Genomic DNA, 26379 nt, shown 5'->3' with positions numbered 1-26379 from the left:
GTTCACACGTGGAGGACGCTCTCCTTCAGTATGACAATCCCAGACCATACAACGCTGCGACATCCGCAACAGTTCGATGCCATGGATTCATTGTCAACAGTTATCCTCTATATAGTCACGACTTGACTCAATCCGATTTTAATGTTTCCAAAGCTTAAAGAACATCTCCTAGGACTTCAAGTTGACAGCCATGCAGCGACGTAAGCAGGAGTGAGGTTATGACTTCGCCAATAAAGCCGAAAGTTCTACAGTGATGACCTTCGAAGTGGTCTCTCGTTAGGAGAAATTTGTTCGACATGAGGTTGACTATTTTTCGGAATAAATGTGTACATATGAACAATAAAGATGTATAATGTTAATAAAGTTTGTCTCATTTAAAAAGCTATGATAGTTTTCACACAAAAAATTCGGAGGCTTTATTTCTCAGTTCGGTTTCATAATTGGAACACTTTTCAGACTGTCGGCCCTGTATTCTAAGTTTAATATATTTTTTCATTTCATTTTGAAATGACAACATTCGCTTTATGTGTGCTGCAGTTTTTTTCTGAAATTACAAAAAATTTTCCAGTAATTTAGGTTTTAAAATGTGAAAAACTGTTCTAAGATACAACATGGCCATGCAGCTATGGACAAACATTGTATTGAAATTTAACAGTGCTGCAATTTACAAAATCTTATCAGTACTATATTTAATTGTCCATGCTTTAAATAACTACTCCACTAAATGCCAATAATCAATAAGTGAAATCAAATTAAGAAGATGTGTTATCAAAAACTACTTACAATTTAAAATCTTTTTTAAGTGGAAGCTGATGGCAGCTAACAGAAATTTCCATTTCAAGACAGGGAAAATTGGTAACACATTAGAGAAGAATGAAGGTGTTGCCGAGAGCTAATAGTAATAATTACTTACTCAGGAGCTGGATTGCTGCACATTGCAAATTACCTTCCTAGCTGAATGTTGTAAGCTGGTCGCACGGCTCTGAAAGACTTACAAATGAATTTCATTAGTATGACAACCAAGTGTACATTTCCAGTAGAACACGGCATTGTACTGACATCTGCTCTGTCTGACTGTTGGCAGAGACATCTGGGGAGGATGCGACTGCTGCTGGTGGTGGCGAGTGTGTGGCTGGTGGCCGCCGTGGGGCAGGCAGGGGCCAAGCCGCCCAACATCGTCTTCATCGTCGCCGACGACATGGTGAGTCGCCGTCCTGTCCTGCCATCAACTGGACAAATAGTATTATACATCCCTGTTTCTTAGGATTTCATGAGGGAGCATCTGACAGATACGTCAGTTACAGGGCTTGAACTGCTGACGTCAATTTTTTGCAGAATTACGAGACACCAGATGGCACGTTATGACTTTTTGATGATCTAAAGTCTCTAACTTTATTGCTTCTCATTATAGTAGGACTTCTAAGTTTGTAAGAGATAAATGTAACTCCAACGCATCTTTATATTATTTGGCACCATGACTTCATTTCATGGGAGCCATGATTTCACCATCAACATGCTCAGAATTTACAGTTCGTTATAGATTCTCCAGCTGCTGGTTGGTCTAATTGGCTCTTCCAGGAATCTTCCCTGCATGAGTGACAAACCCTATGATATTACAAAGGACAGAATCAATTAAAACTAGTGTTTCGAAGTGACTTACACTCCTGGAAATGGAAAAAAGAACACATTGACACCGGTGTGTCAGACCCACCATACTTGCTCCGGACACTGCGAGAGGGCTGTACAAGCAATGATCACACGCACGGCACAGCGGACACACCAGGAACCGCGGTGTTGGCCGTCGAATGGCGCTAGCTGCGCAGCATTTGTGCACCGCCGCCGTCAGTGTCAGCCAGTTTGCCGTGGCATACGGAGCTCCATTCGCAGTCTTTAACACTGGTAGCATGCCGCGACAGCGTGGACTTGAACCGTATGTGCAGCTGACGGACTTTGAGCGAGGGCGTATAGTGGGCATGCGGGAGGTCGGGTGGACGTACCGCCGAATTGCTCAACACGTGGGGCGTGAGGTCTCCACAGTACATCGATGTTGTCGCCAGTGGTCGGCGGAAGGTGCACGTGCCCGTCGACCTGGGACCGGACCGCAGCGACGCACGGATGCACGCCAAGACCGTAGGATCCTACGCAGTGCCGTAGGGGACCGCACCGCCACTTCCCAGCAAATTAGGGACACTGTTGCTCCTGGGGTATCGGCGAGGACCATTCGCAACCGTCTCCATGAAGCTGGGCTACGGTCCCGCACACCGTTAGGCCGTCTTCCGCTCACGCCCCAACATCGTGCAGCCCGCCTCCAGTGGTGTCGCGACAGGCGTGAATGGAGGGACGAATGGAGACGTGTCGTCTTCAGCGATGAGAGTCGCTTCTGCCTTGGTGCCAATGATGGTCGTATGCGTGTTTGGCGCCGTGCAGGTGAGCGCCACAATCAGGACTGCATACGACCGAGGCACACAGGGCCAACACCCGGCATCATGGTGTGGGGAGCGATCTCCTACACTGGCCGTACACCACTGGTGATCGTCGAGGGGACACTGAATAGTGCACGGTACATCCAAACCGTCATCGAACCCATAGTTCTACCATTCCTAGACCGGCAAGGGAACTTGCTGTTCCAACAGGACAATGCACGTCCGCATGTATCCCGTGCCACCCAACGTGCTGTAGAAGGTGTAAGTCAACTACCCTGGCCAGCAAGATCTCCGGATCTGTCCCCCATTGAGCATGTTTGGGACTGGATGAAGCGTCGTCTCACGCGGTCTGCACGTCCAGCACGAACGCTGATCCAACTGAGGCGCCAGGTGGAAATGGCATGGCAAGCCGTTCCACAGGACTACATCCAGCATCTCTACGATCGTGTCCATGGGAGAATAGCAGCCTGCATTGCTGCGAAAGGTGGATATACACTGTACTAGTGCCGACATTGTGCATGCTCTGTTGCCTGTGTCTATGTGCCTGTGGTTCTGTCAGTGTGATCATGTGATGTATCTGACCCCAGGAATGTGTCAATAAAGTTTCCCCTTCCTGGGACAATGAATTCACGGTGTTCTTATTTCAATTTCCAGGAGTGTATATCTACTACTCAGTCGTACCTTCTCTACAGTCCGAGTAACGAGGTTGGATCCGTTCTGGGATCTGTGTCAGGGGTCAAGTCTTATCATAAGCGAAATGGAATCCTCAAGAAAAATCTTAAATTTTTTACTTGTAATAGGTAGCAATACCTTCCAGATACGTCTCTATATCGTCACCGCTCCGACTGAGACATTTGTTGTAGCATTGTACAAACTCTTCAATGCTATCGTCATTGAAGGCAGCTGCCAATTCTCTAAGCTAGTCTACAGCTCGTTGTCTGGGCCAAAATGTTATCGTCTTAGGCAGAGGTTCATGCGAACAGAGACAAAAATCAGCGGGAGCCAAGTCTAGGCTTATGGTGGATGATGGAAACACCTTCCATAGAAAACGCTTTAGGAGCGTCCTCATTGCCTATGCAATATGTGGCCGAGACTTGTCACGAACAAGAAAATGCACGACAATTAGGTCGTGTGAACTGTACGAAATCAGGCGAAAACAGGTGTTCATACTTGGCTGGAGACATTATTGTTCTAGGCGTATTTACGAGCTCACTGTGCGTTCGGACGTGACGCAATCGACGGACATACTGGAGACACTGTCCAACACAGCTATTCAAAGCTTAATCGGATTTTTCACTGTGGTTTCCATTTCGCAACCGATCAGACCTTGCTTTGCGAATAGCCCTCACGTTTTTCAGTCGACTCATCTGGTTGAGCTATAATATGCCGCAGACTTAGACATAGACTTGTACGTTACAGTTCAGAAATTAAAAATTACTTGCAGGTGCAATGATAAGAGGCAACTGTGATTAGAAAGGTTATAGAGAAGAGAGGTAACACAACGATCTACCCAATGATCTGAACACAGAACAGTCCCAATCAAGTGCAAAAGAATACCTGAAGTGATATAAAAACCTGAATGACTTCCTAAGGTCCGCTTTTTTTGAGAAGGGTTAGAAGAAAATTGATGGCTGAAATGGAACGGCAACGTAAATCAGGCATGTAATACATATTCGAGTTATAGGGAAAAGAGTAGAAAAACAGAAAAGTAATAAGCAACACAGACGAAAGTAAAAGCCTGCTAAAACAACTGTTCATGAATATAATTCAGGAAACCGTCATAACGACCGTGAGTGCGATGTGCTGACAACACGCATCTCCTATTGCATCCTCAGCTGAGGATGACACGACGGTCGGATGGTCCCGATGGGCCCCTTGTGGCCTGATGACGGAGTGCTCTTTTTATGAATATAAGTCAGCAATTAAATACACTCTTCTCATATTTTAAAACTCTAAAGCAAAACGATGCTATGTATGCCGAGGAAATTAATGTCAAAAAATTAAAAGTAAACGGTTGAACAAGTGAGCTAAGAAAAGACTTGCACCTATCGAAAAATAGTTCTTAAAAAGGCTTTTGAAGTAAATGTAACAAATGAAGTTCAGAGAGGGTAGGGAAAGATATCTACCAAAATCTTATGAAATTGTAGGTGATAGTTTTTCAGTATGTGCGTAATTATTCATTTCATTTTCTGGCAATGGAAGTAGTCAATGGAGATTAGTTCATTTAAACGTGTCACGACTATCAACGGTAATAACAGTATCGATGAGAACCTGTCTTTTTATTTCGCGGTATTTTGCTCAGCACTACACTGTTTTCATTCTCTAAACGAAACTTTATTACGTTTGGGGAATAGGCCCAAGCAGCTAGTGAAGACGAGTGGTATTGAGCCGAAGAATGTGTGAGACGTAACAAAACGTGTTGCAGGGCTGGAACGACGTGAGCTTCCACGGCTCGGACCAGGTGCCCACGCCCAACATCGACGCCTTGGCGTACCACGGGGTGATCCTCAACGGCCACTACGTGCAGCCAGTCTGCACGCCGTCCCGGTCGGCCATCATGACCGGGAAGTACCCCGTCCGACTGGGTGAGTCTGACGTCAGCTTGGAAGTAGCACTTCTTCGTCAGCAGGGCTCGTGAGCACAACGTATACATAGAAATCCTTCACCAACTTTGTAGCTTGCTTTGTTCATGGTTTCCTCTGATAATACCTGCACAAGTTTTCGTTCCTCCTTTTTCATTCCAGTTTAGCTCTCAAGCTGTAAGTTACTTCACTTCACGATTGAAGTTGCTTTATGGCTGCGTTAAATCAGTAAGCATACCGGTCTTACAACCGAGTGGTCTTATTTCTACATCTGTCAACGCTTTCAAATTCAGGCTTGAAATACAAAAATTTTCTATCTACAATTTTTCAAACAACCTTCTTAGATGACGACGGACGCTGTTCACACAATGTACGGACTGAAAACCAGAAATAAAACATTATAAACTTATCCTTGTAAATTTGCACAGCTGATTGGGAAAGAATATCGTAGGACATTGCCCAAATAAATCAAACGTAAGTTAAAAATGTTGGTATTAAGAAATACGAGGATTGCAACTTTGATAGTGACAAGTATTTATTACAACTTATACAAAGTAGATACGAGTTTCCGATGTGGAAGTCGTGGAATATACTTAGCAAACGGCTCTGAGGTCATCAGTCCCCTAGAACTTAGAACTACTTAAACCTAACTAACCTAAGGACATCACACACATCAATGCCCGAGGCAGGATTCTAACCTGCGAGTGTAGCGGTCGTGTGGGTCCATACTGAAAGGCCGAATATTCTTAGTAGCACTAGTTGTGTTTATAGTTCGAGTGAAGCGGTCCGTTCCCCGACGAATCTCTGCAATAGTTTTGAAGGGAATACCATGAGTTTCTTCCTTCAGTTTAGGATTCAAGCTGAAGTCACAAGAGCTGTGGAGAGTGTGATAGGTGGTACTGTACTTTCCAGGCCCGTCGACTGAACAAATCAGTCACAACTTGCGCCATATGCGCCAGAGCATTGTCCTGCAAAAATGATGGGCTCTTCCTGCAGGAAGTGTCGCCGCTTCTTTCTCTTGGCTGATCAGTTTTCCGACACAGCCTGCAACCATCTTAGAGAAAGAAGTGACGGCACTTTGTGCTAAGCCCGCTCATCATTTTACAGCATAATGCTTTGACGCATATGGCGCAAGTTGCAATTGATCTGTTAGATCTGCGGTGTGCTGTACCACCACTGCAGTCCCAGGACTTAAGCCCTTGTGACTTCAATTTGATTTCTAAACTGAAGGATGCACTTTATGCCATTCGTTTTACAATTGTTACATAAATTCGTGGGGCAATAGACCGCTCCACTCGAACTATAAACACAACTAGCGCTGCTAAGTATATCCTACTACTTCCATGTTGCTGGCAACGGGTTATACACAATACTACTCTGAAGGCCAATACAACTTTGAAACATAAATTGTAAACACATAGATCCACTGCTAAAGTTCCAATCCTCGAATTTTCGAGACAAAATCTCTTGTGTAAATATTTTACACTATTGTGTCCAGCAACAGAACTCGTGTTGATCAGAAACGGCTTCCAGACCCTTAACGGCCATCTGACTTGGATCACCTGTCATTTCTCACAGCATTGTTCTTTGAACTAGACCCTTGGAGATATCTGTCGCCATTCTTGACCACTGAGAACTGGTTTCCAATTTTTAATACCTCTGCTTCAGTGGGAAGCAAAATTGAAGGCTACCTCCATCTTCCGATCTCGCCAGTAACTGACGACGATATTTGCCCATTGAAACCCGTTTTCCTACATCAGTGAAGCCCCACTAACTTCGTTGACCAAATATTTTCCCGTTCCCAGCAGATGAGTTGCTCTGCAAATGTGCCATCTACGTGTGTGCGCGCTGTGACTAATGGATCCCTCGTGTTGTTGCAGGCATGCAGGGCCACGTTATCCTGGGGGACGAGGTGCACGCGCTGCCCGAGGGCAAGATCCTGCCGCAGTACCTCAAGGACCTGGGCTACGTCACCAGGGCCATCGGCAAGTGGCACCTGGGCCACTACTCCAAGGTCTACACGCCCACCTACCGCGGGTTCGACTCCCACCTCGGCTACTGGAACGCCGGCGTCGGATACTACGACTACATATTTGCAGACCAGGTAACCAGTCGGCTTCTTTTCTGCGTTTCAGTTCATCTCACAAATTCCTTCGGACCTGCAGAGGGGGTCGGTGACCACTGTAAAAGCATTTAATTATAGTAATCAATGTCTTGGGACTAATTATTAAACTCTATAACCAGATTCAGTTTTGGAGTCATTATATGATTCAACGATTACAACAATGACATGTAGTACTGACTATGCGTGTTTACATCGTTGCTATATTCCTTGAATTTAATGATGACTGCAAGATCAAAACAAGTCATCAGTATCAAGAGACTAACATGTGACCAAGAGATTGATCCCTATGGCTTAATCATCTCATAAAGTCTCAGGAAATTTTACTTGCAGCTTTATTAAGAATGGCTTCACTCTTGTAAATTTTTAATTAGTCCCTTGATACAGTTTCCCAAGTGGCTACATATGAGATGAACATAAAAGCACAGCTGTTGCCTGTCTCACAATTTTCAGAGTAGTTGTCAACACCACATGTACATTTGGTGTTCCCAATCTATGTCTTATGAAAACATAGTCATCTTTTAAAATAAAACAAGTATATATTGGCGTCAACCTACTGGGTGGCCACTTAAATGTTTCAGCAAAAATATCTCTGGAACAACTATAGATATTGAAAACCGACTTATTTTAAAACGTCAGCTACTATTATTGTCAACGCAAACATGTTTATGTAATGGACATTCCATACTGTTTCTTACAGAATCAATAACATAAAAAATCACAAAAAGAATGGAATACGTGAGTTACATCTTGAGAAATTACAAAGCGAAATTGATGTTTGAAATGAACAAAACTCACCGCTGTTGCACATTCCGATATGCAAACGTGAACTCCACATTGCTCGTAATCGCGATGTGATAGACGTACTACGAGGCAACAAACGCTCTACTTACTGCTATTTACGCTGGTCCCATCACCCACGATGAAAAATAAAGACGGGGTTTGTTGGTTCATACTTTATTTATCGCTACTACAATACTAGAATGTTGCATCGTAGAACGTCATGATTACGACCAACGTGGGGTTCATGCTTGCACTCGGGATGTGCAATAGCCTCGCGTTTCGTTTATTTTAAACGTAATCTTCGTTTTGCAATTTCTCGTTATGTAATTGACGTATTACGTTGCAATCAAGACCATTCTTTTTATGATTTTTCAGATTATCGATTGCGTAAGAAATGACATGGGGCACCCCTTTTTAAAAAAATGCATGTTTACCTTGAAGATAATAGCTGCTTACGTTTTAGAATGTCTCACACTATTTACTTTCGTGAGCCCCTTGCCTTACACTCATGATCGTGAAAGTTTGTTTTCAGTGTCTATAGCTGTTCCAGAGGTATTTGCGCTGACACGTTTAAGAGGACCAACCCGCATATCACAAACATTGGAGCATTTCATCAATCACCTTGTAGAAATATCTGTGCTTCAAACCCTGTCATGAGACAACATACACAGCGGAGCCTGCCAGCTGTGTAGAAAACATGTCGTTCACATCCTTACCTGATACAGCATGTATCTGTATCAAGATCATTCCCAGAAAACCTGTACCCCACTGCAACGTTACGTACCGCGGAAACTACTGTATGGAGCATAGTGGAAACAATGTCGTACAAACATTAACAAGTTCCTGTTCTCTCCCATTAACACATAATTTGAGGGAAAGGTAACTGTTCATATATCACAGTATTATTGTAGTAACTCTGATGTTACTCTCGTGATCTTTATTCGGGTTACACGACAGTGAACTGAGCCAAATGTTGCTCAACACCTGTTCCCTAAATATACTCATTTGGTAAGCTAGGGCATCTTCCTTCAGTTATTCGCATTAAATTCCTTTTGTATATCCCTTATTTAACAATCGTATTAAACTCTAATTATCAGCAGAATCTCTTCTTGAATTATTTTCAGTCGCTGCTGTCGTTAATGTTGTATAAGGCCTTTAAAAAATGGCACAATGCTCTAGAGTTAGTCGCACTGACATATTATGTATGATTTTATTTTTATAGATGCACTGCAATTTCCCAGAAAGAAGTCGATGTTTTCATCTGACATCTCCACTACTCATCTGACGTATTGATACCATTCCACATAGCTTTGTAATACTACTTTAGATAGGTAGGAGATATGACAGTCTGCAGTAACTTACCACCAGCCTTGTAACAGAATATTCACTTCAGAGGAAAAAGATGACTTTCTGATTGCCCTGACGAACCATTCTTTGCTCTACAACGACCGTCAATGCATCTGATCATGCATTTCCGGTATATATGTGCCACGTTTGTCTGAAAAGGGTCGAATATCTCCACAAAGTAGCAGACTGGAAGTTCCACGCTCCACACATCGTCTTGGAATGACCTAGATTACCTATCTTACATGAATGAGCAACTACGGTGCCAGTGTATGAAGTGAAGATACAAAATGTTCCGTGAATTTTGTGGTAACTCACCCAGGTGATCAGAAGATTTGGTGATTATCGTTTATGGGCACGTACTAATGAAAAAAATGGAAATGATCGTCTGGCTCATTGGCCGGGAGGCCCCTTATGGGGCAGGTCCGGCAGCCTTGGTGCAGGTCTTGTTACATTCGACGCCACATTGGGCGACCTGCGCGCCGGATGAGGATGAAATGATGATGATGACAACACAACACCCAGTCCGTGAGCGGAGAAAATCCCCGACCCAGCCGGGAATCGAACCCGGATCCGTAGGAGGACAATCCGTCACGCTGACTACTCAGCTAGCGGGACGGACGGGCACGTTCTAATGTAGTGCTTCTTTAGATGATGAAAAATGAGCATTAGAATGTCGAATTTCGCTTTTCGGTAAATAAGATCGTTGCTTTTGGCCTCTTGAAGAGAGACTATTCTTGTTACGTACTGTACGAGGTGTAATGAAAGCTAGAGCTTTTGCTATGGAAAATCACGTAACGGCTGAGTATTACGTTTCCCCCGGCAGGGTGCCCACGGGTACGACCTGCGCGAGAACCTGACGACGGCGTGGCAGTACAACGGCAAGTACGCGACGGACGTGTTCACCGAGGAGGCGGAGCGGCTGATCCGGGAGCACGACACGGAGCGGCCGCTGTTCCTCTACTTCGCGCACCTCGCCTGCCACCCCGGGGACCACTCGCAGCTCATCAACGCCCCGCAGGACCTCATCAACAGCTTCTCCTACATCTCGCACCCCGACCGCCGCATACTCGCAGGTGAGCCGTTTCGCAGCGCTGGTTACACTCTCTTACTGCTTTCCGTCCTATGAACACCTTCATCACCAGTGAGGTGATGCTGGGATGGAACATTTAGTGTCCAAAATGGCACTTCAGCGTCTTGTTCGTAGCTTATGGTATTAATATGACTCAGATATTGTTATACACCACGGTCTGTAAATTATGGTATAATAAGTGGGAGTGTTCTTGTGTTGACAGCGGTGATGGCGAAGATGGACGAGTCGGTGGGGCGTGTGGTGACAGCCCTGCACGAGCGCGACATGCTCAACAACTCCATCATAGTGTTCGTCGCCGACAACGGGGCGGGCAGCGACGTCAACTGGGGGTCCAACTTCCCGTTCAGAGGCGTGAGTCGAGTTCTCCTACACTCTCGTACAGTCTGGAGTCAATAATGATTTGCTTCATTTTCAGAAGTCGTTAGCCAGTTCGACATTTTCTACTAGTAAATAATGTTGTGAGGACAAATAAGCCGGCTGCTGTGGCCGATCGGTTCTAGGCGCTCCAGTCCGGAACTGCGCTCCTGCTACGGTCGCAGGTTCGAATCCTCGGGCATGGATGTGTGTGATGTCCTTAGGATAGTTAGGTTTAAGTAGTTCTAACTCTAGGGGCTGATGACCTGAGATGCTAAGTCCCATAGTGCTCAGAGCCATTTGAACCCTTTGAGGACAAATAAACACCAGATCAAAAATGAGAAAGCATCGACAGTAACTTAAAACTAATGATACAGCTGCTGTTGTAAACGAATCGTTTTGTGGATGTCGTCGACTGATCTTTAAAACTGTCAGCAGACGATTCTGTGCAGAGGGTCTGATTCAAATGGCTCTGAGCACTACGTGAATTAACATCTGAGGTCATCAGTCCCTTAGAACTTAGAACTATTTAAACCGAACTAACCTAAGGACATCGCAAACATCCATGCCCGAGGCAAGTTTCGAACCTGCGACCGTAGCGGTCGCGCGGTTCCAGACTGAAGCGCCTAGAACCGCTCGGCCACATCTGTCGGCAGAGAGATTCTGTATTGGGGTATGTACTAGAGGGAGATATTTTCATTTACTTAACCTGTTAGTACGAATACAATAATGGAGGAAGAATGGATGAAGACAAGTCTTGTTGACTGGTGAAGTTTTAACGCAAGATAACGCTACGGCGTTTAACTGCAGTTTGAAGCTACTATCTCACACTTTCTGTTGTAAAACATACGTAGTAGTTGTTCTTATAGTTCAGACAAGGAGCACAAAACTCTTGCAACGGGCGCATAAACTTCCTGCTATTCTCTTCTTCCTGATGATGATTCTTCCGGAAATACAAAGTCTACTTTTTTTTTTTTCAAGGTCCGATTTGTCGCGAAATAAAAACCGCAACAAAAATAGAAAATGCTTTATTTGAAACATTTACTACACTTTCCACTACTTCTCTACGTAGTCGCCGCTCCGACTTCGATAGGCCGCGCAGGTTAGCCGTGCGGTCTTAGGCGTCTTGTCACGGTTAGCGCGACCCCCTCCGATGGAGGTGCGAGTCCTCCCTCGGGCATGGGTGTGTGTGTGTTGGCCTTAGCGTAAGTTAATTTAAGTAGTGAGTAAGCCTAGGTACCGATGACCTCAGCAGTTTGGTCCCTTACTCCTTACCATAAATTTCCAAATTCCCGACTTAGATATTTGTCATGACGTTGTAGCAACTGGTCAGTACCCTCGTCCCAGAAGGCAGCCGCCTGTGCTTTCCACCAGTTCTCTACAGGTAGTTTCTGCACCAAAAAGTCGTCCCTACAGCCAGCGCTTCATGTGAGAAAAAAGATGAAAGCCAATACCGGGATTTACGGTGGGTGATCAAACACCTTGCATCGAAAATGTTGCAGGAGCTTCTTTGTTCCAGATCAAGTGTGCTGCCAGGCATTGTTATGAAGGGCAACTCCTGATGACAACATTCCTCTTCGCTTGTTCAGAACTGAACATCGTAGACGATTTTCTCCAATCATTCATATCTGGACAAGACCATTGGTTGACACTCCCTTCTTTCCCTGAACGCATGCGTCATGGAGGTTTGTACGCCCTGTTTCAAAGTTCCGGCACCACTGCCACACTTTGCTGTCACGCATGACAGTCACGTTATCTGGGCTGCATGCAATCAAGCGAAACCCCTCAGTATTTAGCAGTCGAATGACAGTATACGTTTCACATTGGCGGGTGACACTATCGTTCTAGTTATTTTTACGCGCTCACTATGCACTCAGAACTGACAAGTACGACATGACTCAATCGAAACACTGTGCAGCACATCAGAGCAAACCTTCATCGGATTTCCACCGTGGTTTCAATTTTGCGACCGACAGGACCATGAAAAAAAGTATTCCTCGTATATCTTGACACTTCTGTGTTATTCTTGCCTGTTCTGCAGGAGATCAAGAACATTCTTCTCGTACCTTTTGCTTCCGTTTCTTGCTGATGGTTCCACTTGGAATGTCCATATCGGTCGGTTTCGAGTTGGCTCAGCTACCCCTTATGAAAAACTGTGGTTCATATAACAGCCAATCAATAGAGAAGTGCTTTGAGGGTGAGGTGTCAGATTTTCTGATTACCCTGTACTTTCTCACTAGCTCCAGTGACTATCTGTGGCACTTCCCAAAGAGAGCGGTTGCTCCTGAAAGTTGTGTATTCACTGGAAGAATACGTGAATAGTTTACGTAACGTAAACAGAACTTTTTATATTTTTGCCTGTTCACTTTTTAAGTTTAATTTTACGCCTGGATTCTTTACCAAGATAATTAACACATTAGCCACAACAGAATGAAAGAACATCTCAGAATTTCTTCAGACCATTATAAATGGTGACGTATGGTAGCAAGATCGTTTCTAATGGATAATAGTAATTGTATTTTAAGAAAATATAAATTTATACAGAATCAAAGATTAACATCTTCTATTTGATTTACTTTGACACTTACGTCATGCAAGTGGAGGTCATCCTCTTGATCCAATTTCAACTTTTTCTCAGAAGTTCCTCATAACTCGGGCCAACTGGTACTGGGCAATCAAGCACACCTCTTCTTTAATGGCAGTTTACAATTCTACTAAAAATGTTTTCTGTTGTTCTGAAGTTTCGTTACCCCTCGTAGTATTGTATAGCTAGGAGTAGCTGTGCAATTAAGATACCAAGAAAAGATCCATCACATTGCAATGACATAATATCTAGGAAAAAATGTTTACCATACGTGAACACATGTGCTCTATCGGCCCCTTTTACTTAGCTACTGAAATGACTGACAGTCCTGAAGTGAGTGACATATGTGCTGCCTCCTTCCCACCACTGACAATGATTTACTAACAAACCTGAAAGAATCTGTTTCCCGTACTTCAGTACAACAGAGCCACAAATACACAGTAAAGATTGCAACAGCTGATGCTGGATTAAATCCGTGCACCACATCCAGCATAGCTTTAGATATTTTAGACTACTTCTTCTGAGAAGCACCATGTATCACCTTCAACAGTGCGGTAATCACATAATGTTGATGATAGGGGGAAAAGAGAAATCCGACATATGCAGCAGTGTACAGTCAGTCGATCTTCGTCAAAACTTTTGAACGTTTGAAGGGTAAGGGTGTCTGTTGTGCTGGTGTACCTCATATATTTCACCTCGTAGCATGCGATGGCTTTCACAGTACTAATATAGATTTGTATATAGCTATAGATGTGTAGCATAGAAGTGTTACAGGAGATGCTCAGGTTTCAGGTATATCTACACAGCTCCACAATTGCCACAACAGGGTCAAAAAATTTACATATCAATTCCATCGCCAATGTGTTGTGCCTCGAAAAATTGAAGCTAATCCGTTAAACAATGTACATCATTCACAATATGTAACTTGATATATGATGTCTGAAGTGCTGTGACGTGCCGTGCTGTTTTGCTTGCAGATAAAGAACAGCCTGTGGGAAGGCGCAGTGCACGGTGTGGCTGCTGTATGGAGCCCGCTGCTGCAGAACACGTCCAGGGTGGACCACGAGCTGATGCACATATCGGACTGGCTGCCCACGCTGTACGCCGCAGCAGGTACGTCCTGGGGAGGGAGGTGTTGGGAAGAGGGGGCAGGGTGCTCATTTGGGAGGGTCGTCAGGGAAACAGTCACAGGCAGTGCCCACATCAGTGGCATTCACATCTAATAACACTGTCTGACAAAAAAAGGTGAAGTACCAAGAAGACATGGTCTGATGTGAATGGCTGGCAGAAGTGGCCGTGCGGTTAAAGGCGCTGCAGTCTGGAACCGCAAGACCGCTACGGTCGCAGGTTCGAATCCTGCCTCGGGCATGGATGTTTGTGATGTCCTTAGGTTAGTTAGGTTTAACTAGTTCTAAGTTCTAGGGGACTAATGACCTCAGCAGTTGAGTCCCATAGTGCTCAGAGCCATTTGACCCATTCTGATGTGAATGTACGTTCGTACAGCCACACGCCATCAGCAGGTATCACTGATTAGATTTTCAATTCTCTGCGACAGTTACAATATTCAGCAGAGTGCATTAGCATTTTGTTGGCATCAGGTGTGGTAAGGTATATGAGGGACATGAACAGTGTCTGACGTTGAATGATCACTGCGAAACACATGGAGATGCCGTGTAATCCAGAGAGATTCATCAGCACTGACAGGAGTTAGAGACAGGCCTCATTTTGCGTCTCTATTTGACCCACTGATCAAATTTTGCAGTAACCAAACAGTGGCCCAACGTTGGAATGCATTGGAATGTGAGGGCCAGAATACTCGTTCCCAATTAGCAGTCGACTGTGTCTGACCACCACAAGGTTGAAAGGGGGGAGGGGGGGATAGCTGTATTGTGCACCAAGCTCATCAAAACCACTTAACATCTGTAACTACCATTTGATAACAAGTTATGGACACTGTACAACACACTGTGTCTTACTGCACCATTCATTTGAGCCATACTAGGAAATTACCATGCGATGCATGCCCTGCTGTTAACAGCACAATACAGAGTGCTTACATATGGAGTGGTGCGATGACTAGGAAGCATGGACTGCTAATGAATGGCTTTGAATTATGCTCAGTAAGGAATAACGGACCTGCACTACCCTCGATGACCATCGTTGGTGAGTATAGCGGCGACCTAGGTAGGGGCCACATTCTACCAATGTTTTGGAGGGGTACAGCTGTTGTACTTCTGGAGTCATGGTGTGGGGACTTTTGGGTACGAATTCAGTAGCAGCTGGTAGTCATTGAGTGTGCAACACTTTGTCATGGACATTCTGCCTCCTTATATGTTACCTCTAATGCGACAGTACCGTAGCGTTACTTTTCAGCAAGACAATGCTCATCCAAACACAGAATTTGTCTGTTTAGTGATGTTGAGGTATTCACGTGGCCGGCAAGATCCCCAGATCTGGCACCAACAGAACCTGTACTGTACCAGTGCAGACGTCAACTCCTAACCAGTGCCAGTGTTCAGGATATCAGGAATCGTTATTAGAGTTGTGGGACATCTTGCCTCATGAGTGGATACAACAGCTCCATAACAGGGTTCCCAACTGCATACAGACCGACCAGCGACGGAGGGCGAGGCGGGGGGAGGGGTGGGGATTGTACATCATCACACATACAAGTGGGCTGATATACGAAGTTATTTGTGTATTTGATTCGTTTTTGTAATCGCTGAAATGACATCACATATCCTCTCAGCCCATGAAGTTTTGGTTTGTTTCCTCCTCTCCATCTTGGTGTGCTTCATCTTTACTGTCACGTCATTTAGTTGGCACAACTGTGCATTGCGATTAAATTATGGGTTATGGGTCATATTCCACATCTCTTTAGAAAATGGTCTTATTGAAATCATTACTTTCCGTCAAAGAGTGTAGCAGTTCAGTTTCGCAATAGGCTTAATTTTCTTCAGAAACATAGCACTGTGACGATTGCATTTAATTTCTAATAAATATTTTATATTACAGTTACTTCTCACTCACACTATTCCACTGCACGTAAGTATAAACTAATGCTTTCACAATATATCTATTGCAGCGTTATTCTGCAGAGCACAAGTACCTACTTCGTGTTCATTTTGAAAAGACTAACTCCGTGCACCTTTCCTGTGGTCAACACCTGCTTATCGTCCTGGGGCAATAAAATGCATATTTTGGAGCACATTCATTACTCTCCTGTACAAAGAATTTTTATTATGATTTTTGCAACTAGAAACAAAAGTCCTTCATGTCAGAACATGATGTATTATAGCAAACAGTCTATTGTGTATTAAAGGTGGTAATTCGTTAGACGTAATTTTTCTTAATGTTTTCACAGGAGGTAATGCGTCAGACCTGCCGGACGACCTGGACGGCGTGAACATGTGGCCGCGGCTGGTCTCTGGAGAGCCCAGCCAGCGCACGGAGATACTCCTCAACTACGACGAGGTGGCCGAGAACGGCGCCGTCCGCGTCGGCGACTGGAAGCTCGTCAAAGGTGAGTAGCAGCCATATCCGGACTGGCGTTGTCTGGAACCTATCAAATACATCAGACGCTGTACTACTGGGTCAGTCCACGTCACACAACAGTTGCAGTTGTGGAATGGCACAGCGATCAGTGCACAATTAAGTTATATGTGACAGACTTTGTGTCTGCGATAAGCATAGAGTTCATCTATAGAGGGTGTGACGAGTATAGCTGCAGATAGCTTTATATGTCGTACATTAAATGTGTTGGACTGTGCGCCTGATCCCGGCGGACGTTCAATTCCTCAATCGGGCATGGGTGTGTGCGTTTGTCCTTAGGATAATCCGGGTTAAGTAGTGTGTAAGCTCAGGGACTGATGACTTTAGCAGTTAAGTCCCATAAGATTTCACACACATTTGAACATTAAATGTGTAAACACTTCAGTGTATTGGTTGTTTTTTCTCCATATCTAACAGGCTTCCCACAAACACCTCAGATAATGTACTACCTGATGTTTTCTGCACAGTTGTAACTGCATCATTAAGTGGACTACAGCAGTCGTTATACACTTACCATTTTGTGTCCACACGTTCACGCTTCAATACCTGACTTGATGTCCAGGGGAAAATTAGCATTAATGGATTACTCTTGCCACATGTTCTCGCAGGTAAAATCCACCACTAAAAAATACGACTTATAATAGCTATAATTGTTAGTCTGCAAATGATGTATATCCTGATATAATGCTGTTCAGTACAGAATCCTCTGTCACCAGTATCTGCACTTATGCCCATTACATCCTGTATAAGTCTGATGCGTGTTATAAGTTTAATTCTGTATTAATATTCAGTGAAATCGTACCTCGTAGATCGAAAAAAGTTTTGTAAATATTTGCTGTCTTAAGGCAAATCATTGATAAATGGGAAAGTTGATGAGATATTTAGGTGGAAGGATTCCGCTAGGTAGTTATATGATGATAAAGTTTTGTGACCAGACTTTGACCATGAAGGATAGAGAAGCATATAAACCAAAAAACCTGAGTATCGACGGGCACAGTAAGAATTAATAATGGATACTCGATTCTAGAAGAGCAGGGGCACATTTCTTACTTTGTTGCCACTGGCAGTGTGCTATGGAAACCAGTGTTGACGGTACTAAAGAAGGAAAGTGTACAATATAGAAAGTGGTTACTCATACGGTTTTCGCACATCGTGTAGTTGTTTCCGTGAGATGTGTACAAAACAGCTGGAAACCCTAACAAGTGATCAAAGAAGGGTAGCTACACATATCTAAATTATTTAATGCACACTGCGTCTTCTCATGCGGCGAGAAAAAAAGTAGCAGGTGTGAGAAGAATGAGAGAGTATGAAGAAGTAGTACTTTTTATGAAGTTGAGCTATTTACTGTGAATTTAATGTTGTAAGTTGTTTGAATCAAAACCGTAAGCGGCGTGCTGGTGCGGCAGGTGTGCAGAACAACGACTACTACGCCGGGGCAAGCGGCGCTGAGGACCCGCTGTTCACGCCAGCCTACGACCCAGAGGAGGTGCTGGCCAGTCCAGTGGGGCAGGCGCTCTCCAGCGTGGTCGTGGCGTCCCCGGAGGCGGAGGACGTGCTGCGGCTGCGCGCTGAGGCGACCGTGTCCTGCCCGGAGCGGCCCGCCCACGGACTGTGCAACATCACGAGCACCAGCGGCTGGTGCGTCTTCAACATCAGGCAGGACCCGTGCGAGGCGGGCGACGGTGCGCCTGCTGACATGCCGGAGGGCCTTGTGGACAATCTGCTGGAGCGGCTGGAGACGCTGTCGCAGCCGCTGATGCCGCAGCCGGGGGCCAACGTCACGCAGACCGACCTGGCCGACCCCAAGCGCTGGAACAACACCTGGGTGCCCTGGGTCGACTGCATCGCCGACAACGCAGACCCCATGTGCAACGTCGTCACGTAGTGGTCGCTCTCTCTTTCAACACTTACTTTGCCTCAATAGTCTGAAGTAGCTATGTAAAGAGCAATAAATGGCTGTCACATATCTTACTTCTTGAATTTTCCTCAACATTATGTGTACCTTTAGATCAAGTCGACTACAATACCTACGACAATTGCCCCTGTCGTGATATGTGTACACTCGCTCACCTAATCAGTTAGCAATGAAAGGGTGTTACTTGCCGTATTTACTGACATGGCTGTCAGCTATGGTCCTGAAGAGCAACCAGATGTAGCTCCTAGTGTAAATGGTGTAGCTAATATTCTTGCATTTATAAGCAACAGCGGAAAGTGACGATGAACTCCTCGTTTCATAACAGCATTGAAAAGGACGTTTGGATAAAAAAGAATGAATGGATCTAACTAGATGCAGCAAAAAACCATGAAAATTACCCAGACATCTCAGTAATTATACAACCAAGCTTATTACACATTACAACGCTGTGAACTAGATAGTTTACCATCTGCTCATGAAGAGGAAAGTCAAACACAAAGGCAAAGTACCTGAAATAGATCATGAGTGTCAGGAGGAGTCCAATGCTCTCACTAGCCCCTTCCAGATGTCAGAACGAACAAGGCTATAAAGAAAACAAGTCTACTAATGTGTCCAGCGTAGATGCCTTCCCTTTGGAACAAATTAAAACACTTCACTCACTATCAGGCTATAACATGACAGTTCGGGTGCTTTCCATTACAAGGAAGCTGCACCTTACTATTCTATAAATTTAACGACTCATATTTCAGTGACTTGTAGCTTAGGAAAGCGGATACTGGCAGCTTCGACTCAGAGCACTTGTTAATAAACAGGCTGACCCCAAGTGGCCTGCTGAGGGACGGCGATGGCACAGCCAATTCGCAAAGCGTGGTTGAGTGAGTTGCCTGTTTGTTGAACAATGGACTATAGTGCCGCTCAGTGGAAGATTCACCAACTGTCGAGCTTGCGTGTTATAACATAGCTGATCACCCGTGAGCCACCTGGTTGCAACCACAGCATGACAGTGACGTAACTTCGTGAACACAAAGAGGGAGCAGCGAGAAGTATCACTTGAAAACAAATCACGCGCCGTTACAGGTTGGTTTTAACATAGAACCAGGACGCGGCTTCAAATAGACTATCGCTCAGTCTAATGCATATTGTCATTCGTTAGAAACTTTCTTTGTATACACAAAACATGTTTGTACACTAGCCCACAACTATTGATAATGCAGTAAATTAATCACACAGAGGAAGCTCAACCAGTTCCTTAGATTACACCACTGAGAAATGTACTCAGCCAGTCTACTATGTCCCATCAAAAGCATAATGCGAAGTTATCACTCCTACAACACTATTCATTTTCATTTTCTTCCATACACCGACAGTACAGTGTAGTGTTCTCCACATGATGAAGTCCAGAATACCAACAGTACGGTTTATTACTTAAAACTTATAATACGTGCAGTTTAGCAATATCTGAATACCATCACACCACATTGAACGTTTCATACGGAATCACTAAAGCGAAGAAATGCGACGTGGATAATTATATTAAAAGTTAATTAGGATATTCATCCGAACAGTGCCGCCAGGTGCATCGTCTGAGCTCCACTCTACTCGACCGCGATTTTCAGAAGCTGACTTTCTCCATTAGCCTGCCATACTAAGCGCTCCCGCCCAACCATAAACATCACATAATAATTACTTTGGAATACCACCTACGAAAAATCAGAGTTAGTGAAATATACGCTCTACGATAAAGTAGGTCGACAAATTTACGATGGAATGTTAAACATAATGACAAATATTTTGACTCGTGACGATATAGGATCCTTACACATCCCCAGATCAAAAATAAATAAATTTCGCCTGAAAATTTATGGCAACATGAAGTTTCAGTATGCAACTGAATACTTAAAAACGGTCCCAGCAGACACAAAACACAGAACAGAACAAGAACACCTATTGTTAAATTAACAAGCATTTGGATTATTTACAATCAGTACGTGTCTCAACGTGAAAACGTATCTTTAAAGTTGAATTATATGTGACGCTATCTAAAGTCCTTTACACCGTGATCACGGAAGTTTGGCAAAGAAAGACAAGAAACAAAACATTCAACAGTAGGCGTCCCAGACGAACAACAGTAAGAATTAAACACAAAGAAATTACAGACATTTGCTGCATGTGGCCACTGATTTATACCAAATTGAAAATCTGTGCAAGACCAGGAGTCGACTCCGGATCTCGTAAAAGGCAGATGCTCCGACCACTGTGGTCAGAGCGTCTGTCTAGTGAGCAGAGGAGAGGCACAAATTTTCATATTTCCCCATTCATTTACATCAATAGCCACCTGCAGCCAATGTTTGTAATTACTTTGTTTTTAATTCGTAGTGGTCGGCCGTTGTGACCGAGCGGTTCTAGGCGCTTCAGTCCGGATCCGCGCTGCTGCTACGGTCGCAGGTTCGAATCCTGCTTCGGGCATGGATGTGTGTGATGTCCTTAGGTTAGCTAGGTTTAAATAGTTCTAAGTCTAGGGGACCAATGACCTCAGATGTTAAGTCCCATAGTGCTCAGAGCCATTTGAACCATTTTATTTTTAAATTCGTAGTGTCTGCTGGATCAAAACTGTGTCTGTTCTTTCGGACACGTCCAAAACGACAGACACCAATATACAGTATTAATTACAGTAATGACACCATTAAATACCTGGTGGTTATAATTAAACTTTCCGTATTTAACACGTTATAACACGGAAACTAATTACCGTACGAGTACCAAACTTGGTAGCGTTAATGTCCAGAATCTGTGGTGCATGATTTCCGTGGTTCACAGCACCATCGTCCAGCTCCAACTATGGCCGCCAGGTGCCGTGATCAGTCATCGTGATTCTTAATCTCACACACCTGACCAGTCGCAGTGCACTTGAGATGTCAACATGATCTTGTACAAAAGGGGAGGAGCATTATTGGTGAAGATCTATTATCAAAACAACAGTAATGCTGCAGATGCACTTCGAGAATATCGCCGGCCGAAAGGATTACGGATGGGTCCTCTTTCTCCACCTGCTTTTCGGAGCCTGATGAAATTCGAATCAACTGAAGAACCGGGCGTCGCTCCGGGAAGAAGCCGACGAGCAGTTGCACCATAGGCGGTTGATGAAGTCGCTGTTACTATAGCAAACACAGCTGCGAGCAATGCTGTGTCATGACAGTTGAACATCCATCCCGTGATCCACTGTACGGAAGGTGCTTCGAACCATTCTCAAATGGTAGCCGTACAAGATCCATATCGTACAGCAGCTTGCACTACATGATGTACCACGACGTGTTGACTTCGCTCTCCACTTTCTCGCAAGAATTGAAGTCGACGAGGGCTGGCAATGGACCATCCTATGGGCAGACGAAGGTCATTTTTCTCTGACAGGTGAGGTGAACACACAGAACTGCCGAGTGTGGGGATCTTCACCCCCAGTCACTGTGCACGAAGTTCCTCTGTATGGTGAACATATCACCGTATGGTGTGGCTTCACGGCTACGTTCATCATTGGCCCATTCTTTCTTGAACAGGTTGGCGCTCAAGGACCAATGACGTGCAGTGTGACTGGGCAGCGTTACTGCGATATGCTTCGCCCTACAGGAGAGAGACCCTCACTCTCTATCATTTCTGGTTGAGGGTCTACCTGAAGGACAGGTCTTAGAGGGGAACATTTACAGACGTGCTGAAGTGCAGCATATCAAGAGACGTAGCCAGCATACCTACGGACATGCTTCGTTCTGCTGTGCAGAATGCAATCCTGCGCTTTCAGACTCTGCTGGACACTGATGGGCGCCATATTGAGCGCCTCTTGTAGCAGCAATGGTACCGATATGTAATGGAATGATGTACCGTAGCAGCACATTAAGTGTTTCAATTGAATTGATTCTGCATTATTTCTCTTCCACGTGTCCTTGACATTAATGCTACCCAATTTGGTACTAGTATGGTAATTAGTTTCCGTATCATAACGTGGTAAATAGGGAAATTTTAATAATAACCAACCGGTAGTAGGCACACTTTTAGAGGACAATGTCTGTTACTGTCCACAAAGATTTTATACTTTGATTTGTCAAAAATGTAGTTAAGAAACCAACAAAAATTGCGTCGTAACTAAGGAAGTATCAACTAGTCGCAATTAAATGTCTTCTACCGAATAATGAAAATCTGTCGATGTTATTCTGCTTTGACCACCATTGGAATTAACATATGTCAAGGCGAGTAATTCTTCTCATTTACATCATCATATTAAGCAAATATTAAACTTTTGTGTAGTAATAAAACAAAAGTAATAACATAATCAAGAAAATTTACACACAAAATAGGTAAATGTCCTACTTTAAATACGATACAGGTAAAAATTAATAAAATCAGCGATGTAAAAAGAAAATGGCAAGGAGGAGAGCTACGTTTGTGGCTTGCAGTGTACAAATGTAATTACATAAATACCTTACGATTCGACATATTCAAATATATACACATTATCACAGCGCTCTTGGTTGCTCTGTTTTTGTAAATACGCTGACTGACACAAAATCGGACCGTGTTGCCGCGCCGCTCCATGTGACTAGTTAATAAACAGGCCGACTCCAAGTGGCCTGCTGAGGGACGGCGATGGCACAGCCAATTCGCAAAGCGTGGTTGAGTGAGTTGCCTGTTTGTTGAACAATGGACTATAGTGCCGCTCAGTGGAAGATTCACCAACTGTCGAGCTTGCGTGTTATAACATAGCTGATCACCCGTGAGCCACCTGGTTGCAACCACAGCATGACAGTGACGTAACCTCGTGAACACAAAGAGGGAGTAGCGAGAAGTGCCGGCCGAAGTGGCCGTGCGGTTAAAGGCGCTGCAGTCTGGAACCGCAAGACCGCTACGGTCGCAGGTTCGAATCCTGCCTCGGGCATGTATGTTTGTGATGTCCTTAGGTTAGTTAGGTTTAACTAGTTCTAAGTTCTAGGGGACTAATGACCTCAGCAGTTGAGTCCCATAGTGCTCAGAGCCATTTTTTTAGCGAGAAGTATCACTTGAAAACAAATCACTCGCCGTTACAAGTTGGTTTTAACATAGAACCAGGACACGGCTTCAAATAGACTATCGCTCAGTCTAATGCATATTGTCATTCGTTATAAACTTTCTTTGTATACACAAAACATGTTTGCACACTAGCTCACAACTATTGATATTGCAGTAAATTAATCACACAGAGGAAGCTCAACCAGTTCCTTAGATTACACCACTGAGAAATTTACTCAGCTAGTCTACTATGTCCCATCAAAATGCATAATGCGAAGTTATCACTCCTACAACACTATTCATTTTCATTTTCTTCCATACACCGACAGTACAGTGTAGTGTTCTCCACATGATGAAGTCCAGAATACTTTTCGCTACTAAGTTTCTCGAACTCAATAGAAATTGGATACACTATCCTGCGAATTGTAAATGATCTCGAGTAATGATGTATAAATATTTTAATTTCGTGCGCTGCCACAGAGCACTTTAAATGTCGTGTCTTAATTTACCCAACGTTGCCATTATCTCCACCAGCTTCCAGGCAATTTGCTTTCTTTCTTCTTTGTGGTTAATTCACAAAAGTTTGCTTCGGAAAATTGATAATCTCATCGAAAATATTGCCGGGATATTTGCGATGTTAAACTGTACAGGGAAGCATACCAGTCCTATCATGTACCAAACTGTTCATCAGATCTTCAAACATTATCCATATCTTACGTTTCTTTCCGCAGTAAACTCGGAACAATCTTCCAAATTCTCTCATTGTACATGCAGCGGGCTTCGAGATTGGCTGGTATATCGACGTAGCAGAATAATGGATCTTCTCCTTCTCAGTAAACGAGTTCCACACTTTGGAGGTCAATTGCGGTCCATAATCCAACAGAATACTTTGTAGCCGAATGGTATTCAGAAAATAGTCTTTCTTTAACTTTTTAACTGTGGTTTCCCTCAGCGTAAAGAATGTGGTGTCACCGCCAGACACCACACTTGCTAGGTGGTAGATTAAATCGGCCGCGGTCCATTTAGTACATGTCGGACCCGCGTGTCGCCACTGTGTAATCGCAGACCTAGCGCCACCACAAGGAAGGTCTCGTGATACGATAGAGCACTCGCCCCAGTTGTACGGACGACCTAGCTAGCGACTAGATGTACGAAGCCTTTCTCTCTCCTTAGCCGAGAGACAGAATAGCCTTCAGCTAAGTTAATGGCTACGAACTAGCAAGGCGCCATTAGCCTTACAGTGATTGTAATTAAAGTCTCCTGTGTATAGTCAAGAGCGATGTACCACAATGATTGATTAAAGATAAGTATTAATCCAGCTACGTACTTTTCTTCATAGCATTAATTACGTAGCCTGTTCCAGTACTTCACGCCCGTCTGCGTTAGTCTAGCGTGCATTTTCAGCCATCTCGACCTACAAGGTGTTGGCCCAGCTGCCGACACATCAAAGAAGCAAAAAAATTTCGAAAATAATTCGACCACTGCCAAGACTTACGAGAAATTTCTAAGAAACTTTGGAAGAGGGCCAATAAGATGAAAACCAGTGATTTCGTCTATTGTGTGAATATTGTGCATGAATTTTTTATGTCGCGTTGTAGACACTGTGGTGTACTGACTTAAGTCGCATTCTTAAATAAGCCTTCGTACTCACCGAGACAGGTTATCAACGATCACTTGTTTCTGAAGTCGTTGTAAATGTTTCTCTGGACCAAAATGCGAGGAACTCCATATCTTTAATCAGGTCATCGATAATCTGTATCGGTACGCAGAGCCTCCATGATTCGGAATTTAAGTCTGTCCTGAGGTAGAATACGACCCTCATGAATTAAATAATATCGCCGAATTTTAAACTCCGTTTCATCTAGTTACATTATCTTTATCATTTCTATCACCTAATTTGCTTACTGCTCTACTTTGATGTTACGCGAAAACTTGCGATTTTTTTATTCACCCCCTACTCCTCTCATAAAATTAATCATAATCTCCTTCTCACATGGGGTCTCGGCTTAAAACGGCTGCCAAATGTTGCAGTATCAGATACTCGTATCACATTTATTTCGCCTAGAATGTATTGTAGCTAAAATTTGGATTCTCGAAGGGCGAGTGTCCATCTGGCAATGCGTTTATGCAGTATTTTATAGTGAAGAAGGAAAGAAATGCATTATGATCAGTCAGTACGATAGTGTGTCGTCCAAGCAGAAAACGGAGGAATTGGTGAAAGCCTCAAATACTCACAAGTGCTTTGCACTCCGTCACAGTGTGTTACCTTCCCCAGATTGACGGAACGCGACTTACGAACGCGGCTGTGCGGTGTAATTCCTGACTATTTTCATTGACTATTTGATACGAACACGCAAACATGCACCGAGTCCAAAATTACTTGCATCAATCTCAAGGTAAAATGGGTCTTTCAGATCTGGCAGGAGCAATAGTGTAGCATCAAAGAGTTGTTTCTTTATTTCATCAAATGCTTCCTGTACAGAGTTCTTCTATATTAATTTTAGTAACACAGGGGATGAAAACCAGCGTCCTTTAAGAAATCACCGATAGTTTATGCAAAAACCGAGGAAGCTGTTTTTTAAAAGTTAAAACCGCA

The 26379-nt window shown here is 44.0% G+C and overlaps 1 protein-coding gene across 1 annotated transcript; it reads left to right on the top strand.

Annotated features, from left to right (window-relative positions):
- Positions 1-1090: 1090 nt before the first annotated feature.
- LOC126419607 (arylsulfatase B-like) lies at positions 1091-18722 on the top strand. The gene is made up of 8 exons (XM_050086797.1): positions 1091-1201; positions 4849-5008; positions 6886-7109; positions 10081-10330; positions 10550-10698; positions 14263-14398; positions 16650-16808; positions 18244-18722. Exons 1-8 carry the CDS (start codon positions 1100-1102, stop codon positions 18720-18722), a joined length of 1659 nt encoding a protein of 552 aa, XP_049942754.1. The 5' UTR covers positions 1091-1099.
- Positions 18723-26379: the final 7657 nt, after the last annotated feature.

Source organism: Schistocerca serialis, chromosome 9 (genome assembly GCF_023864345.2).
Source record: "Schistocerca serialis cubense isolate TAMUIC-IGC-003099 chromosome 9, iqSchSeri2.2, whole genome shotgun sequence".
In the NCBI taxonomy this organism is placed as follows: Eukaryota; Metazoa; Arthropoda; class Insecta; order Orthoptera; family Acrididae; genus Schistocerca; species Schistocerca serialis.
This window is presented reverse-complemented; position numbering and strand designations above follow the sequence as displayed.